Genomic DNA, 16,778 nt, shown 5'->3' with positions numbered 1-16,778 from the left:
GACGTTTTGGTACTCCAAAACGTCTGCTAGTCTATAAGGTGCCACAGGATTCTTTGCAGCGTTAGAAAGTGTTCTGCTGGTTCTCCTTGCTCTCCCAGTGTCTTTTAGGTTCTGTTATACAGACAGATTGTAATAATTGAAATCTTAAGCCTTCTGTTTCTAAATTTAAATTTTAATAGTTTCACTGAGAGTTCTGTGACCTACATAATACATAGGTCCCTCATAAGGATACTTGGGCTCCCAGCATTTGACATTAAAACCCTTGAGTCCAATAACTTACCACCACCCTGCTGTAGGTAGGTGATATGGGAAAGCAGAATGGCATTGGAGCATTTATTTATCCATTTGACTTTCTCTTATCTTTTTGGGGTTGCACATTAACCATAATGTAGTAGAGAGCACAGAATGTAAGTGCCACCCACAGACTCGCTCTTCTCTCCAGAGTTTCACATAGGCTTCCTGTTACCAACTAAACTTAGTTGCAAGTTGTTAGAATCTTTTTATAAATTAGTAAAATGGGGCTCCAGTTCTGCAAACCCCCCAAATTCCTTTCCTCTCCAGGACTGAGAATGTATCCTACTCTTCATCTAGATAGTTAGAGCCTTTTAAAAAAAAAAAAAGGCTACACGGCACTGTACAGGACACCCTTTTACTAGAAGGGTCACAGCTGCCATCTGGAATTAGATGAGTCTACTAATGACTGAGCAAGATAAGAATTGAAACCCACATAAGATGTCTTCAAAGCAAAAAATAAAAGCACATTTTTATCTCTGGACTCAGTCAACACATGCTACAAAGACATAATGTTGTGCCCTGTCTCCTGTTTCTCCTCAATTCATCAGCACTTTTTTTTTTAAAAAAAAATACACATTGCAGTAAGGATGTAAGTGCTTTTCCATGTTCTTCATGCGTGAGTCTAGGAAGCCATTAAAAAGCTTTGGCAATACCATGCAGTCCCCTGAAATGCTTCAGCTTTGTTTGATAGTGTTTCAGGAGAGTAACTTCCACGAAGTGCTGTGGTAACTCAGGGCCACTTTACAGATAATTTGAAGGGGCACCTGCCATCTGCTGTGCTGTGCCAATATTTCACCACCAGTCAGGTGACTGTATAGTTAGTCTTATCAGGCTTTGAGCAGCTCCCGTCCTTCTGGATTAGAAGATTAAAGTGCCTGTCACCCCCTGGAATTTGAAAACTGATGCCAGCTTCAAAAGCACTGCAGCATGAAGTATAATGAGGCTCCTCAGTATCTGCAATTCACCTCTACTTTCAGACTTGAAGAGCTGGGATAGTAAACCTGCTGGTTGGTTGTTGCCGAGAACTAAGTGCTTGTTTGTATAAACCAGAAATACTCTGGCAGTGGGGAGGAATTTCCTCTCTGTGGTAGGATTCCTATACACTAACCATCTTCTTGTCCTCCCTGTACTTCCTCCTCTCCACCCTCCCCCACGACCCCTCCCATGTCCAATAGCATTGCCCCCTTTGATGTAATGACTGGAACTGGAAGCTCCACTGTGGCCCTCAGTGGTCCACAGCCACTATTCTAGCCTTTCTTCTGATGTCAAGGAAGGCGTATCTGAGGTGTAGGGTGGACAGCCGAAGTCCAGCTACAGGAATATCAACCCAAAAACTAAGCCCACTGCAAACTTTCCCTATTCCCCATTTCAGTCAGCTTGTTTTTATTTCCAGTCATTCCCTGCCATTGAACACCCGTTTGCCTTGTGCATGAACAACTTACTTTGCAGTTGTTTTCAAATCTCTCATTAGTGTTGCACTCAGTACTGGGATTTATTTGACAGTAGTGCAAAACAGCACAGCAAAAGAAACGTGAGTGAGGGAACCTGGGAAGCAATAGGAGGAGAGGATTTAAATCCCCACCCCGTGGGGGAAAAGGGAATTAAGAGAGTAAAGAATTTGCAACATGATTCAGAAAAGTCAGTGGGGAATGAACCTTCCTGAGTATATCTTTGCTGAACCTCTTACTGTCATTCCTACCCTTTAGCAAGCCAGTATCGCTCTACTCTGACACAGGCAATTGTTCTTTGGAATTTAGACTAGAAAAATCTAGCTGAAAGTCTCCAGTAGGCTCTGCACCAGACTCGTGAGGCTCATCCTCCTATTTCTTTTTACCAGAAATTGAGCTAACTAGCACACAGTTGGGTGTGCTGGGCTGTATTCCATCCTTTGAGAAATGTTTAATGATCTTATTCCAAGACAAGTGTTGTAATGGTGCTGCTCCATGTTTCTGGAGTGCCACATAGCCTCTGGGGTTGGGTCTAGATGTAGTACCTTTTTGAGAACTCTCCACTGGTCAGCAAACCCAGTGCTTCCGCACACCCACATTCTGAGTGGTAAAGCCACTTAATCATACTGTTTGTTTTACACAGAATGTCTAGTAGTAACTTTGAGTTGCATTTTTTCCCCTTTTCCAACTGAAGTCATCTGACAGCCTAGGGTCCCAGGTTTGGACTTGTCTGATTTCCTTCTCTCCTCACCCCATCCCCACTTTTTGCTTGCTTTCTCGAAGTGCTTGGCTTGGCTTGGTTTGCCCTGAGACAAGCATAGAACAATGTTTTTGTAATTCTTCTGAGTTAATATATGGTGAAGTTCTGGACACACTTGGTCTCCTCTCCCTTGTCAGAATGCCAGGGCTTATTTGTTTCAGTGACTGTGAATAATCCAGTGTGTATTCTAGGTTTCCTTACCTTAACAATTACTATCAGTATACAAATTGCAATAGGTAGGCACTGCTTGCATTTGAGACCCTTCCTATCACTTTCCCCATTCTCATTCTATATCAGGAATTTGTCAGTTTACTTGAAATAAAAAACGGGGGAAAATTTTTTCAAAGATTGCTAGGATATAGAAACCATCGGTTGGACAATGGCAAGGTATAGTCATAGAAAGCTAGATTGCTTTATGGTCTCTCCATTTAAGAAAATTATGCAGAAAACACTCCATATTTTGAGATGAACCCTTCTACATATTTCCAGGAATGTTAGATCCTCTGTTTAGGGAATACATAGCTTTATGTCTGCAACCATCATTAACTACGCACTGTAGATAAGTGCACTTCTTAGGGCAAGATCCCTATCCTTTTGGTCTACTATTTTTCATAATGGGCAGGATTTTCACAAGGTCTAGTGATTTTTGGGTGCCCAGTTTGAGACACCTTAAAAGGGGCCTGACATCAGAGAGTTGGTCTGTTTCTGGAAAAGCAGGTAGCAAATAGAGCACCCAAAGTCACTAGTCCACTTCTGAAAATCTTGGCCAATGGTCTAAAGACTGTATTGAGCTCCCTGCCATAGGGACCTTGTCTTTCACTAAAACACAATGAACACCTATGCTGTTGCAAGCAATATTTGTGCTCTCCTCTCCTCCAATCGCTGTAAGGTAGTGGTTGATCTGGTATACACTCTATCCTTCTCAACCTTTACCCACCCCACCCCCATACTAACTTCATTGCGTGCATGAACTCTAACAGCACTATTCCCAGTAAGCTAAATTTTGCTTCTACAGCACCACCCATTGGAAATAAGGTGTACATTTTTAACAGGAAGGGTAATTAATCATTGGAACAGCTTAACAAGGGCCACAGTGAATTCTCAATCACTGGCAATTTTTAAATTGAGTGAATGTCTTTCTAAACGATCTGCTCTAGGTATTATATTCGGGCATTTCTATGGCCTGTTCCATACAGGAGATCAGACTAAAGGAACACAGTGGTCCCTTGTGGTCTTGAAATGTGTGAACTAGTAGTAGATCAGATACAAGTCGTGCAACAGTTTTGCTGCATCTTCCACAGTCCTTCCTGCTCACCTTAACTAATACACCTCCACCCCGATCCAACGCTGTCCTCGGGAGCTAAAAAATCTTACCATGTTATAGGTGAAACCGGGTTATATTGAACTTGCTTTGATCCACTGGACTGCGCAGGCCTGGGCCCCCCACTCTGGAGTGCGGCTTCACCGCGTTCTATCCAAATTTGTGTTGTGTTATATTGGGTCGCGTTATATCAGGGTAGAGGTGTACTTGGCACAGGATAAGAATGATTTAAATACTTGGACAGGTTTTTACATTTTTTTAATCCATGCTACAGTTCACAACCTCACATTATTATGTAACAGACTATATTCCATGATAGAATGCACTGTGTATATAAATATAAAACCCTACCAGCCTGTTTTTTAAAAGGCAACATTTAATTACCAAACGAACCCAATATGCTAAACTTCCATTTTATTAAATCTTTCTGAAACCTTACAGTGATCCTGAATAGTCTCTCATGCTTGAGACAGTGTTAATTGCAGTGCCGTATACAAAGCAAGGATTGTTCGGTGGTGAATTAAGCTCTGAAAGGAAGCTGAGATGTTAACCATAAAGCAGTTTACAGCAGGTGAACTCAGATGCCGTGATCATTGTTTATTTGGCAAATACAGCGTGCAGATTTTAAAAACAAAATCTAGTTCACCTTTCTGAGGGCTGGTGCTGTGTAATATGTTGCTGTAAGGCAGAGATGACTAACTGGGCACAGATCTGAAAGTGAGTAAAGACGGGAGAAGGTTGACATATTGCACGTTATGTTAATAGGGGTGTTTGTATTGGAGGGAATACCTCAGACTTATCTGGGCTGTGGTAAGATGTGCTTCTTGATGTATAATGTACAAAGGAACACATACCATTAGGTATCTTATCATGTAGCATTGCTGGGGTGAGGGGAGCAGAGTTACTGACACTCAAGCCATAAAAGGGGACCCCATGCTACATCAGAAGCATACTTACCAATAGTGTGGCTCCTTAGTACATCTTACCTTACAAATGTGTAACTATCACTATGTTTGTGTATATACTGTAGAGCTGGAAACATTTGCAGACTTGAATAATAAGTGAAATTATAGTATTTCTGGCAACAGGCAAGCAGCATCTACCAGAAAGCATGAAAATAACTTGATGCAAATGGAACCAATCTCATGCCGTAGAATGGCTCTACAGTGTATGCCTCACATGTATTTTATAACTATGCAGAAAACTTGCTGGAACTGTTCTGTATGATGTGTTCCCTCCAGAGCGCTGTATTGCTGTTGGGAAGCAAATCACCAATCCCCATTATTGTGAGCTGTGGTATTTGACACTTACCAAAATACTGGTTTCAAAATCTTGGGGAAATCAGAATGCTGGTGAAATAATAGACTTCTGCTTTCAGGAATGCAGTGTATTACACAAGGATGCGAATAAATTGTTCTTAAATTCATGCCAAAAATGGCTGCTTCAAAACTGCTTTGAAGTAAATTGTTTCTTGTACAACAATCTCTGCTACCTACTCATTACAACATATCCACATGGATTTCAGTCAGAAACTATTCTGGGATTGTAAGAGAAGTCTAGCAAATCAAGACAGTCTGAACAGACTTAAAACAGTGCAGGATGCAGCACCAAATTCTCAGTAGACTAGTTTTGAAAACCAACATGAAAGATGCACCAAAGCAGCTTTGAACTTTGTTACACTGAAATGTGTTCTAGTCTCCTCATAGCCATCCTGTCCTCTCTTACAGGTGGTTCCATCAAGGTCCCAATCCCTACACTGGTGCACAGGACTGGCTTTACTCTGGCAACTATTGGGACAGAAACTACTTTAATTTACCTGATATTTATTAAAATGTCAAAGGGAGCCCATGACTAATGCAAATTAAGTCTTAATCTTTTTAATTTTCCTTGTTTCTACTCATCTCTTGGAAAAACTGACAAGTTACTGAACAGTATATTAAGCATCTCCTGCAGTAAATATGGTGGTACAGATCTGAAAGTCTATGGAGAGGGGAACGTGGACAGAACTGCTTAGAGCTGTCATTTTTCTGATGGGGTAGTGCTGTCATATTTGCTGAATACATCTGTTAAGTCTCGGTGGATAGCAAATAGAACATTTGAAGGTGTTCTATGAATCCTTTCTTTTAATGATTATGCTGGCACAACAGCCCTTTGGCGTGGATTTATTGTGGCAGAGATGTTTAAAAGCACAGGTATGAATTGCACTATTCTGTGCTTGAAGCTAGGAGAGGGCAAATTATTTTTGTAAAGATTTACTTAACTTTCATAAGATGGCTTTCTATGAAAATAACTCTCTCAAGAATCCTGGATTCTGGTCAGTGATTCCAGAACTATTATCCCCCCCAATATTCATGCTGTAGGTTACACTGGTAACATTACTCAAAGTATTTATTCCATGTTTAGTGCAGTGTTTTGAATTTGTTCTTTCATGTTTTGTTACCAGCCTCATTTTGTTAAGGAATTAAGAGCCATTTAAAAGTTTAATCTGAACTGAATACTAGTAAGAGATTTAAAAAAATCTGTTTACTGCACTAGAAACTATAGGTGCTTGGCACCATCGTTGTACAATTGCAAAAACTTTTTAAAAATCAGGACCCAGTAGAACATAACTACTGGAGAAATTAAACTGCACCTGTGTATGCACTGTACAAATGCACAAGACTTCCTTCTAGAGAGTGTAGTTTGGAGTCAGTAGGGCACCTGTATGGAGACTGCTGTACACACCAGCTTTACCCCTTTAATTGGGGTGCATTAAATCTTATGGAAATACATATTTATACAGACCTGGGGTACAGAGCTTGCAGCTGCTCTTTGTATACTATTTTAATTGCTGTCTGGAAGCTAGTGTTAATTACATTAATTGCTACTCAATAAAGGCTTTCAAATGTTTCAATGCTCTGATTTCTCAGATTCATTTTTTTTTAATACTAGGGGTTGCATCAGCTGATCCAGGCAGATGCCTTTGCACCTATAAAGTCATCCTGCTGAGTGTGGCTTTTAGCTGATGTGTCTGAAAGCTTGCAGTTCTGTGTTCATAAAGTATGTCACACAGTGGTTTTCCTGGAAGAACTGTACTCAGCAAACAAGGAAGACGCTTTCTAACTAGAGGCTGAATCACACTGGTGTCTCATGCATCACTGCAAGTAATCTGTTCTACTAACGTTGATTTCTCAAACTTTTGAAGGGTTTTACTATCCTGAAATGAGTCTAGAAACTTTTTTTTTTTTTTTTTTGCGCCTCACTTGGGAGATACTAAAGATTTATTACAATCATCCCCCACTCCACCAGCCTCGTGACACACCCTTGGGGTGCAGTCCACTGGCTCAAACACTGACCTACTGGGGTTTGAAACCCATTAAGTTCCAGGGAAAGGATTCTGTTCCAAATAATTGTTTGAAGAGATTACTGGATAGAAATAGAGAAGGAAGCATTGAGTGGCATATGCCTCCCAGGTAAGTTTCTTCTCCAGAAGCAGATATCTACTCAAAAGCCTATCTCCTAGTGATTTCCTTTATTTTCAAGCTGGGACAGAGGAGATGGTACCTGCTTTTCTTTTTCTAAGTAGGAAACAGGTCAAGAGAAGGAGCAATCACCAGGGAACTCATAAGGAGTAAAGACTAGGGCTCTTAAGAGAATAGATGCAGACACTAAGCAATTTCCACTGGATAATTAAAATTGTCATTTCTGGGGGATTTCAAGTGTTTAGAGAAGATGCTACCACCCCCCACCCTCAGTGACCGTTGACAGACTGAAATAAACTTGAGGCTCCAAAGCTATAGCAAAACTACAGTGTTTTCCATAGCAACTCTAAGGTCCATTAGAATGGGTTTTAAACTCCTAGAGCACTGGCTTCTTGTGTGGTACAGGACAGCATCTGCCATCTGTTTTTAGTGAAATTTTTTTACCCTTAATCTCATTGACCACCTCACTTATAATTTCTTGTTTTGGGACATTCCAAGTATAAGGACATTGCTTAACGAGATCTGTTGCATAAGAAGTGACCTATGCTGGAAAGGGATTGTGTGGAACTAATGTGAAATTGAGGGTTATTTATGGATGTATGTTTACACAATACTACATGATCAACTTGTCTATTAACTAAACGTCTCTAAGAGGGCTCAGACACTACTTCCCCTCAGGAGCAGAGGCATTTGGTTTTGTTTTTGGTTATTGCCTGTGCTGCTGGTGGTTCCCCCCCCATGGATGCTTCATTATATACTTATCTTCAATAATCTGTTTGCATTTCCAGACCCTTGGCAGAATACAAAAAGGCATTCTAATGGATTGTATTAGTTTTGAGTGCTTGTATTAAGTTAATTTATTTTAAGATGCAGATTTCCATCCTGGGGTGTTCACATGACGACATCTCCTCAACCTGTTAAAGAAGAATTTGGTTAAGTACAGAAAGCATTACATTCGTTGTTCTTCCCTCCTGCCTCCCAAACCCTCAACACCCTTTCCAAAAGGTGGGATGTTGACTACCAGTCCACAGGAGGCAGTTGTGAAATAGGTATAAGCAGGATCCAGGATGCTGGGAGTGCTATGTCGTCAAGCTACAATTTATACTTTCATGTACCATGCACAGTAACCTGGGATATAAATCTACAGTGCATTTGCCTGCTGCTTTGATTTCCCATTTCAAACATCTGGCAGAGGATGAAAATAGCAATTCAAACCAACTCAAGTTGCAAATGCCAAGTAGAGGAGAAACCAGCTCCAAACTTTCCTGGAGCAAGTAGTTTTGTCTAAAATCAGAAGTCATACTGAGCCTCCATCCCCTAAATGAAAGTAGTGAGTGTTTGCTCTGTATGCCAGGCAGAGTCGCTCTACACTACTGCATCGGAATGAGAGGAGGAATTAGGCTGTCCCAACCACTGTCAAACCAGCTTCAAGTCAAATACACAAGTGGCTAGAATGGTAGCCAAAGCCCAGCAAGCTTAGGTTCAGTAAAAGTTATGTCCTCAGCAACTCAAATCCAGGCTACAGTTTGGGAGCCTAACTTCAAGCATCCAAGTTCAAAAACTTAAGCCCCTAGCAGACACGAGCACAATATGAAACTGCCTACCTTCTCACGAGTCTGCTCTGCGGACCGGGGCAGAAGTAAATGTAATCTCTCCTGCTATACCATAGCTTCCTGCAAAGGGATTTATGCCTGCTTGTTTATCACCAGCTGCTGAGCCCCTCTTTGCAGACATTACCTCGTCTAAGGGTATGGCAACTGAAAGAAAAACGGGGGTTGGTGGTCTAGCAGTTTCTTGTGCAGAATTAGAATTGGGGTTTGGAGTGGCCATTTTCAGATCTGCTGGCCTGGCAACTGGTACGGGTACTGTAGTGAATCGCCTCACAGCACTTGTGTCATGCTGTGTAAGGACAGCATGGCCAGGAATAGACTTCCAGTCCTGTACATTCTGAACTGTAGAGCCCACTAAAATGAAAGGTGGTGCATTTCCCCTCTTGCCTTCTTCCATCATCACATAAGTTGGAGAGGATACTTGTGGTGGTGGACCTTGTGGTGTCAGCTGCTGTTGTAGGAATGGTGGTTGCTCCTTCCCACTAGATATATAGAGGGTTGCTTGGGGATAAGGAGCACCAGTTCCAGCAGGAGGAAGGGGTGGTGGTGACTTTCGACCTTGTTGGCTCAAATCAGTTAGACAATAGAGAGTCCACACATTAGAATATGGTGGTGGTTGTCCTGCTTCGGTTGTTGCCATTGCTATAAAATAAAAATTTAAAAAATTGCTGGTATCAGGAGCTATGAATTGCAATCATATTGCAGACTCTTACATATAACATGCCTATACTTACGTATGCCATAAGAAAGCATGTTAGAGAAGATGGGGATTTTTGCATAGCTGAAGTGAAAAGAACAGCAGCAGAATTGGTGCTGGAGTTATGGCCAAAGAGACCATAACTCTTCCTGTTCTAAGTCCCACTTTTCGGTTGCTTATAGACATCTTCCTTTTAGGCTGCCAAGCCTGAGAGATTCTGAATGACCAGCACAAGGGGAATTGGGATAGTCTGCCCCCCACCCAAAAGTCAGTTGTCAAAACTTATTTAAATGTTTTGGTTTATTAACACCAAACACAAAAATGCATCTGGATTCAGGGTAATATTTTTACAGCTGGACATCCAAAGTTAGGCAGCAATTTCTGTTCAGCTGCCACACAAAGTACTGTGGGAGCTTACATTTTACAGCCAATGTTTTCAAGAGAGTTTATCAACACCTGAACAGGGATTGGAACAACAGGCTGCCTCCAACCATAACTGCAGCACCACTGCCACATGCTATTGACATTGTTATTCCTTCGTTTCAGCCATGCAAATCCCTTGGTGTTGCTTGACAAAGTAGTTCGGTAACATGCTTTGATATGTCTTAACACCTCTACCTTTCCTGGGGCCTGGAAGGGGCTCAGGAGGGGTTCTGCAGTAGCAGGGGGAGTCAGGCAGGCACTTCTCACTGGAGAAGGGGACACAGAAGGGATTCTCCAGCTGGGAGCAGTGGGTGGGCTTGGCACTTGTCAGAGAGGATGGAAAGAGTGGGTTTGCAGCTGGGAGGAGAGTCTGCCTAGGGTACTTGTCAGGCGAGGAGTTTGTTCCAGTGGCACTTCACCAGGAAGACAAGTGCCAGGCCCTCTTCCCATCTGCAGAACCCCCTTCTAAGTGCCTCGTCCACCCACCTCAGCCCATCTGCAGAACAGGACAGTGCAGGCAACCACCACCATTTCTTTTTTAAATGCAAAAACTATGTTAATGCAATGGCTAGGATTTAAATCTTTCAAAATGAGGCCGCATTCAAAGTTCTGGCCACCCTCATCACCCTTCCTCAGCTACAAGACACATATATTACACCTAAAATCTCTGCCATTGCCTCAAACTGTATGGCACACTTTCAGCAAGACGCTTTCAGGGCTGCTCAAAGGCAAAACACCTCCATATACCTTTTTGTATGTGCCACATACCACTCTGGCTCCAGGAGTAAGTGCTGTCTGCACCTCTGATGCCACAATGAATCAATTTGCAAGAACTCGTAAACACACATTCCCTCTGATGCAGGCAACACTAATCCAAGAGCAGTTATGGGTCTTGCTCACAATTAGTCACACATTGTGAAACAAATTGCAGAGAGATCTAATACCTGTGCATTGGGGCCAGGTGATTGCAGAGGAAACCAAGGCTCCTTATGTGCCCCAAAGCGAGTAAGTTCAGTCTCTCCCATAGCTTTGCACTGGCATAGGTTCTTGCATTTAATAATTTAGCTGCTGAGTTTCAGCATTGTCAACCTGGAATATGAAATTTTCGTTAAGATCCGACTTTCTTACCTGACATAATAAAACCTTGCTCAGCTGATGCCATTTGCGCTGTAGTTTCCATTCTTTCAGGGTCACATTCTGCATCATCTGCAGATGGATCTAAGAGCTTAGTGCATGTAAACTGACCTGCATTTAGCGAAGGCATTAGCGGCTGCTGAATTTCTATTAGACAAGCTACTTGTTCTAAAAAGGGAATGACTATTTGCTGTGGGAACTGCTCTATGTAAGGTGGAACCTCTCCTTCAGTAGCGGGCTCATCGTCAGTATGTATTGGCATAGCCTGAATGGTTGATGTAACCTCAATTTCGCTTTGGGAAGGCACAGCCTGTAATGGATCTTTAGGAGGAGGTGGTGGAGGAGCAGGTGGTGGTGGTTCATCCTGCAAGGGGGTTGAGGAAGCTTGATCTACATCACTTGTTGCTTGTTCAGCCTGACTGCTGGAGGACCCTAGGACAATGGAGGCCTGACTCTGAACCGCTGACTCCAACCTTACAGACTCTGCAGAACCCTCAGCAGCTGGGGTAAGTGTAGCGTCTTCAGCAGCACCTTCTACTGGTGCACCTGTTGTGTCCGCTGAGCTCAGAGACAGTTCAGGTAAAGATTGCACACTTGTTGCCACATCCTTCATAGAATGAACAGAATCAATGTTACCTAACATCTGTGCAGCAAGCTGTGCAGGATCAGCTGGGACATAGGCAAGTTCAGGTCCCTTAGGGGATGATTCAGGTCCCGTAGGGGATGGTTCATTTTCTGCAAGTTCACAGTGAGTTGATGGGTATTGTGTAGTTTTGCTGCTGAATTCAGGTTCAGGGCCTTCGTGCAACTGGTCCTCCTCTGTGTCTGTGGATTTTTCCTTTCGTTTTGGTTCCTCGGAAAGTGGAGACACTACACTTATGTCTCCAAGGTCAGCTCTCTTTTCTGGCAGTCTATCAGTCCAGCCCTCTACTAATTAAAAGAGCACGACAGTAAGTTAGCAGGTGCTTCCAATAATCTCTGCACAACCGCCCTGTTTAACACTTCATCAAGCCTTTAAAGCAGGGGTAATCAATAGGCAGATGGTGGGCCAAATTCCGACTACCAGAGGCTTCGCACTGAGCCTGAAGTCTTTTTTTATTTATTTTTATTATTTTCTCTCGAGTCTGGACCTTGAGTGCCCTTTGGCCTTGACATTTGGATTGTGACATAAAAAATTGACTACCCCTGCTTTAAAGTGAATTTGTCAGGTCATTCTAGATTCGAGGTACATCAGTTTAAAATGGGATTTCTGTTTGCCTGTTAACATACAGGCTAAACGTCATGAAGCAGGACATGTACAATTTTACTAGTGCTAAACCCTCTCTTTCGCCCACGTCGTAGCCACTATCATCTTCCCCACAGCATTAAAAAAAAAAATAGCAGGCAAAAAAATAGTCAATAGTAAAAAGCAAATCAAATACTTAACTGAGAAATGTATCATTCCCTTTGGAACCTACCTAGAGTATCAAACCATTTTGGATTCATACAAAATATGTTGGCGACACACATCACAAATCCCATGAAACTGGAGTGTTTGCATAAACCCTGCCCCCTGGGTCTTATGTAAAGAAGTAGTGTGTATATGTCAGTGGGAGGCTCGGAGCAACGTTTTGGCAGTAGAGAGGGAGGGGTGAATTTTGGAAAGAGAAACAGGAAAAACTGATGGGATTTTCATGGGTATCATGGCTGAAAACATGAAAAGGAGAGGAGAAGAGAAGGAACTCTGTTTTTATTGTGTTTAGTCTCTTGGCCACTGCTCGTGCAAAAATGGCACATCTGTAGATATGAGACAAAATGGAGGAGCGTGGGAGACTGCAGGAAACAGAGGTAGATCTTGAGTTGGTGGTGAGATGGTACCTAATGTCATGGGTGGATAAGATCAGCCAGAGAGGTTCCAGAGGAAGGAGCAGGAATGCAGAAGAGATACAATCAATCTAGAACCCTGTATTCATAGCAAATTTAAACTCTAATAGCAGAAACTCACTCTAAAATTACACACTGTGACTGGCAACCCAGTCTCTCTCAATGCACACACCATTTACAACCCAGCACCACACTGAAAGCTCCCTTGACAGTTGCAGAAACAATAGTAGATCACTTACACATGTATCGCCAGGCACAGCAGCTGCCTTGTGTCCTTAGCACCTTCCTCCCCCACCACGCATTCTGTTGTCTTCCCAGGAGCATTTGTTCTGTGCTGGGGCATAGCTGACTAATCCTCTCAAAAGGCAGTCAGTGTAGGGCACAGCATCAGGGTGCTGAGGATCATTCTCCCTGTACTTAATGTCCCGAAATGCAGCACACTGCTTAATAAATTACATTGTTCTTACCTTTCAGTCAGTCATTATTTGTTTTTACTGTAGCACCAAGAGGCTCCCACTGAGATTGGGGTCTGTGTGTTAGGCACTATTGTACAGATAGTGAAACAATCCCTGACCCAAATTGCCTACAGCAGGGGTAGGCAACCTATGGCACGCATGCCGAAGGTGGCACGTGAGCTGATTTTCAGTGGCACTGCCCACGTCCTGGCCACCAGCCCAGGGGCGTTCAGTTTTAAATGAAGCTTCTTAAACATTTAAAAAACCTTATTTACTTTACATACAATAGTTTAGTTATATATTATAGACTTTTATAGAAAGACATTCTAAAAGTGTTAAAATGTATTATTGGCACGCAAAACCTTAAATTAAGAGTGAATAAATGAAGACTTGGCACACCACTTCTGAAAGGTTGGCGATCCCTGGCCTACAGTCTGAAAAGACAGACAGAACAGGACATGAAAGCAGAGCTACAGAGGCAAGGTGACTGTCCCAAAGTTGTAGCAGACACGGGGGTAGCACTCAAGTCTCCACGTTCCTACTCTGGTATCTAGCCACTGGACCACCTCGTCTCCTGTCAGTTCTTAGAAACTGAACCAGTAATAATTTATTCTCACAATAGCTTTAGGGTCCTTTTAGCTAGAGCCAGGTGCATTTTCAAACCTTACTTTCTGCATAACTCTACCAGTGATATCACAAAGATAACTTGCAAGTCTCAGAGACTTGGTCCAGGTCTGTGGCATCATGACAAAATACTGAAGCAGGGTGAGGGGTGAAAGAGACCCTTAGCTTCTGAGAAGCATCCTTTCCCCTTCTCTAACGGCTGGGAGGAGAAAAGTCTGCTATTTTTGTGGCCTCCAATTGAATACCTTTCCACCAACCTCCTTCACAACTCCAGCAGAGTCACATGCAACTGATAGAAGGGGAGGGGCAGGGATGAGCAAACTGAGAGGAGAAGACTCAGTCATAATGGAGTCAATGGGTGAGCAAAATGTCAGTTCAAGATGATGCAAGCAGATGATGGATGGGTCTCCAGGCCAATAAGCCATCACTAATGCAACACCTGCTAGTACCCTACAACTGAGATTTGGCCCCTTGTGACACAGTCACGTTACAATCTCTGCCAGAGAAATTCTTTGCTAAATGGAAATATGGCACTTCAAGTGCCAAAAACAAGAATTATGTAGATGAGACCCTAAACGAGAGCCTGTATTCCCCACTACCCATCTGCAGCACCAAAGGTGTCTGACTGCAGGGATTCCTGTATGTACTTTAGAGTCCCATCCTGTGAGGCACTAAAGGAAGGCATTTGGCAGCTCATAGAATTAGGCCCATACTTTGTAAAGGTACATTGTGATGACAGGTGCTAAATAATGTTGTTACTATTAATAATGAAAATGGTCAAAAGATCATTTAAAGGGGATTGTTCATGACCATGTAGGTTTGAATGCTTTATCTTATAATCACAATATACTGTATTTTAAAACATAGTAGCTTAATAAGAGCAGCATTTGGCACCTTTCTTACCTCTAGTGAAATGAAATTCTCTAACCAGGTCTGTTATATCCAAATTAGGATTTTCTGGAGGTAAAAGTATAAATTAAGATGGACAAGTTTGATTAGCGTTCTGCACTAACACAGCTTTTCAAATGTACTGAATCTGTATCACAGCATATAAGCAGGAACAAACCTTCTCTAAATGCAATTAGCTCTCTGAAGTAGAGAGCTGCAAACTCAGTGATACTGGTTGGACTGGTTTTGAGAACCGCTCTGCTCACTCCCTCGAGTAAAGTCTTGAGGCCATATGGAACAACAAGCCTGGGTTTTGAAGAATGCATCTTCATCAATTGGAGATAAATTACACTCTCACAACTACAAGGAAAAATATCTGAGTAAGTAACTGTGTATATCCTGCTAGGGTTCCCATAATACACCTATTTCCAGGCTTTATCACCATGGCAGATGATGCTGATTTCTCCTGGGCCTTCTCAGTCCCCAAGACCCACTAACTAGCAGTGGGTTTTTGGTCCATTATAACAACATATACTAGTTCAACAATGTCAATTTCCTCGCAGTTTTCACATGCCCAGATGATTCCCCACTCCTCTTCCCACCCACGAACCTGAATGACCGTTCAAACGTGTGGCTCAGAAAAGTTCAGCCACTGCCCAAAATGAAGTCAACAAGTTCCCATTAAAGCACCAGCTCTCAGGGACATCACCACTTTCTTAACCCCAAACAGAAGTTTAAGAATTCAAATTTGCTTATTTTAAACATCATTCAGCCACTAATTGTATAAATCCAGATTTTACAAGACACTGAGCTAAAACCTTGTCCTTGGTTCCCCCGGCTGCAAAGTGGGCCTAGCACCGACATCGCTGCAGGGCTGGGAGATCCCTGGTGAAAGGGGCGGTGTTACACCTAATTATTAGCTAATCGCTTCTTCACAGTACCCGGGGGTGGCGTGGTTCGTAGCCACCACGCCCGGCTCGGCCAGGCAGTGCCCCGCACAACCGGGACGGGCTCCGCCGCACCTCTGGCGCGGGGGGCTCATTGCCTGCGCCGGGGTTTGGGCTCCGGCTGGGACACGCACCCTCGTCCCCGGGAAGGGAACGGAACAAACTAGGGGCGAAATCGGGGCTGCCCGGCCCGTGCTGCCCCCGCCCCCCCGCGCGGGTCTTGCCCTCTGCGGAGAAGCCCTTTTTCTTCCACCCTTTAGCCCCATCAACCGGGGCGAGAGGCAGCGGCTCCGGCCCAGACCTTTGCGCTTCCTCCTCCGCCTCCCTTGCCAGAGCCTCCTCTACAGGGGTCCGCAGCAGGCAGGGCCTTTTATAGGTGGGCGGGGCCGGGGAGGTGACGGAGTCCCATTTGTGATGTCACAAGGGCTTCTCCGCACACACCTACCGAGGCAGGGTGGTCACCAACGGAGAGGGGCGTGGCCGCCGCTGACTCACAGCCAGTGAGAAACGGGGATGTCCCACCGCTTTCCCTGGCGGCTTGGGTTGAGCCGCCAGCTGTTAGCAGCTGGCTTCATGACACAGGTGACGGCTTCTTGGCCCGCTACTCCCAGAGCCAGGCTCCCTTACTCTTGGCAGCTGGGAGAAACTGGCAAACTGGGCCAAGCTTCGTTTTTCCTTCCTTTCCACAATCGGTACCAGGCTGGAGCTGTTACCTAAATACCGTCTGAAAACCAATGATTGATAGAGCACTGACCTCCTCCAAACCAAACTCGAGGTTAAGGCTTTCCTTGCATGAAGCCAGGTGGGAAACTTCTGGCGTCAGAAGCTTTTTACATTTTTATGCCAGTATAAA

At 43.5% G+C, this 16,778-nt stretch overlaps 2 protein-coding genes across 4 annotated transcripts in view; one reads left to right on the top strand and one right to left on the bottom strand.

The window, feature by feature from the left end:
- Positions 1–6,716, top strand: part of OSBPL1A (oxysterol binding protein like 1A) — a 133,000-nt gene extending 126,284 nt beyond the window's left edge. For all 3 annotated transcript variants that reach the window (XM_050941941.1, XM_050941940.1, XM_050941942.1), the window contains one exon: positions 5,551–6,716. In XM_050941941.1, coding sequence (XP_050797898.1) covers positions 5,551–5,653 — 103 coding nt within the window. In that variant the 3' untranslated portion in view covers positions 5,654–6,716. The remainder of the gene's footprint in view (positions 1–5,550) is intronic.
- A 76-nt stretch (positions 6,717–6,792) lies between these two features.
- On the bottom strand, positions 6,793–16,254 carry CABYR (calcium binding tyrosine phosphorylation regulated). Its single transcript, XM_050941995.1, has 6 exons — positions 16,227–16,254; positions 15,157–15,338; positions 14,994–15,047; positions 11,143–12,078; positions 8,889–9,536; positions 6,793–8,198 (listed from the first exon to the last, which is right to left on the bottom strand). The coding sequence occupies exons 2-5, from the start codon at positions 15,308–15,310 to the stop codon at positions 8,893–8,895; spliced, it is 1,788 nt and encodes a 595-aa protein (XP_050797952.1). The 5' UTR covers positions 15,311–15,338; positions 16,227–16,254; the 3' UTR covers positions 6,793–8,198; positions 8,889–8,892.
- Positions 16,255–16,778: the final 524 nt, after the last annotated feature.

The sequence above is a fragment of the Gopherus flavomarginatus genome, chromosome 2 (genome assembly GCF_025201925.1).
Source record: "Gopherus flavomarginatus isolate rGopFla2 chromosome 2, rGopFla2.mat.asm, whole genome shotgun sequence".
Taxonomy (NCBI): Eukaryota; Metazoa; Chordata; order Testudines; family Testudinidae; genus Gopherus; species Gopherus flavomarginatus.
Note: the sequence above shows the minus strand (reverse complement) of the source record. Positions and strands in the feature narration are given on the sequence as shown.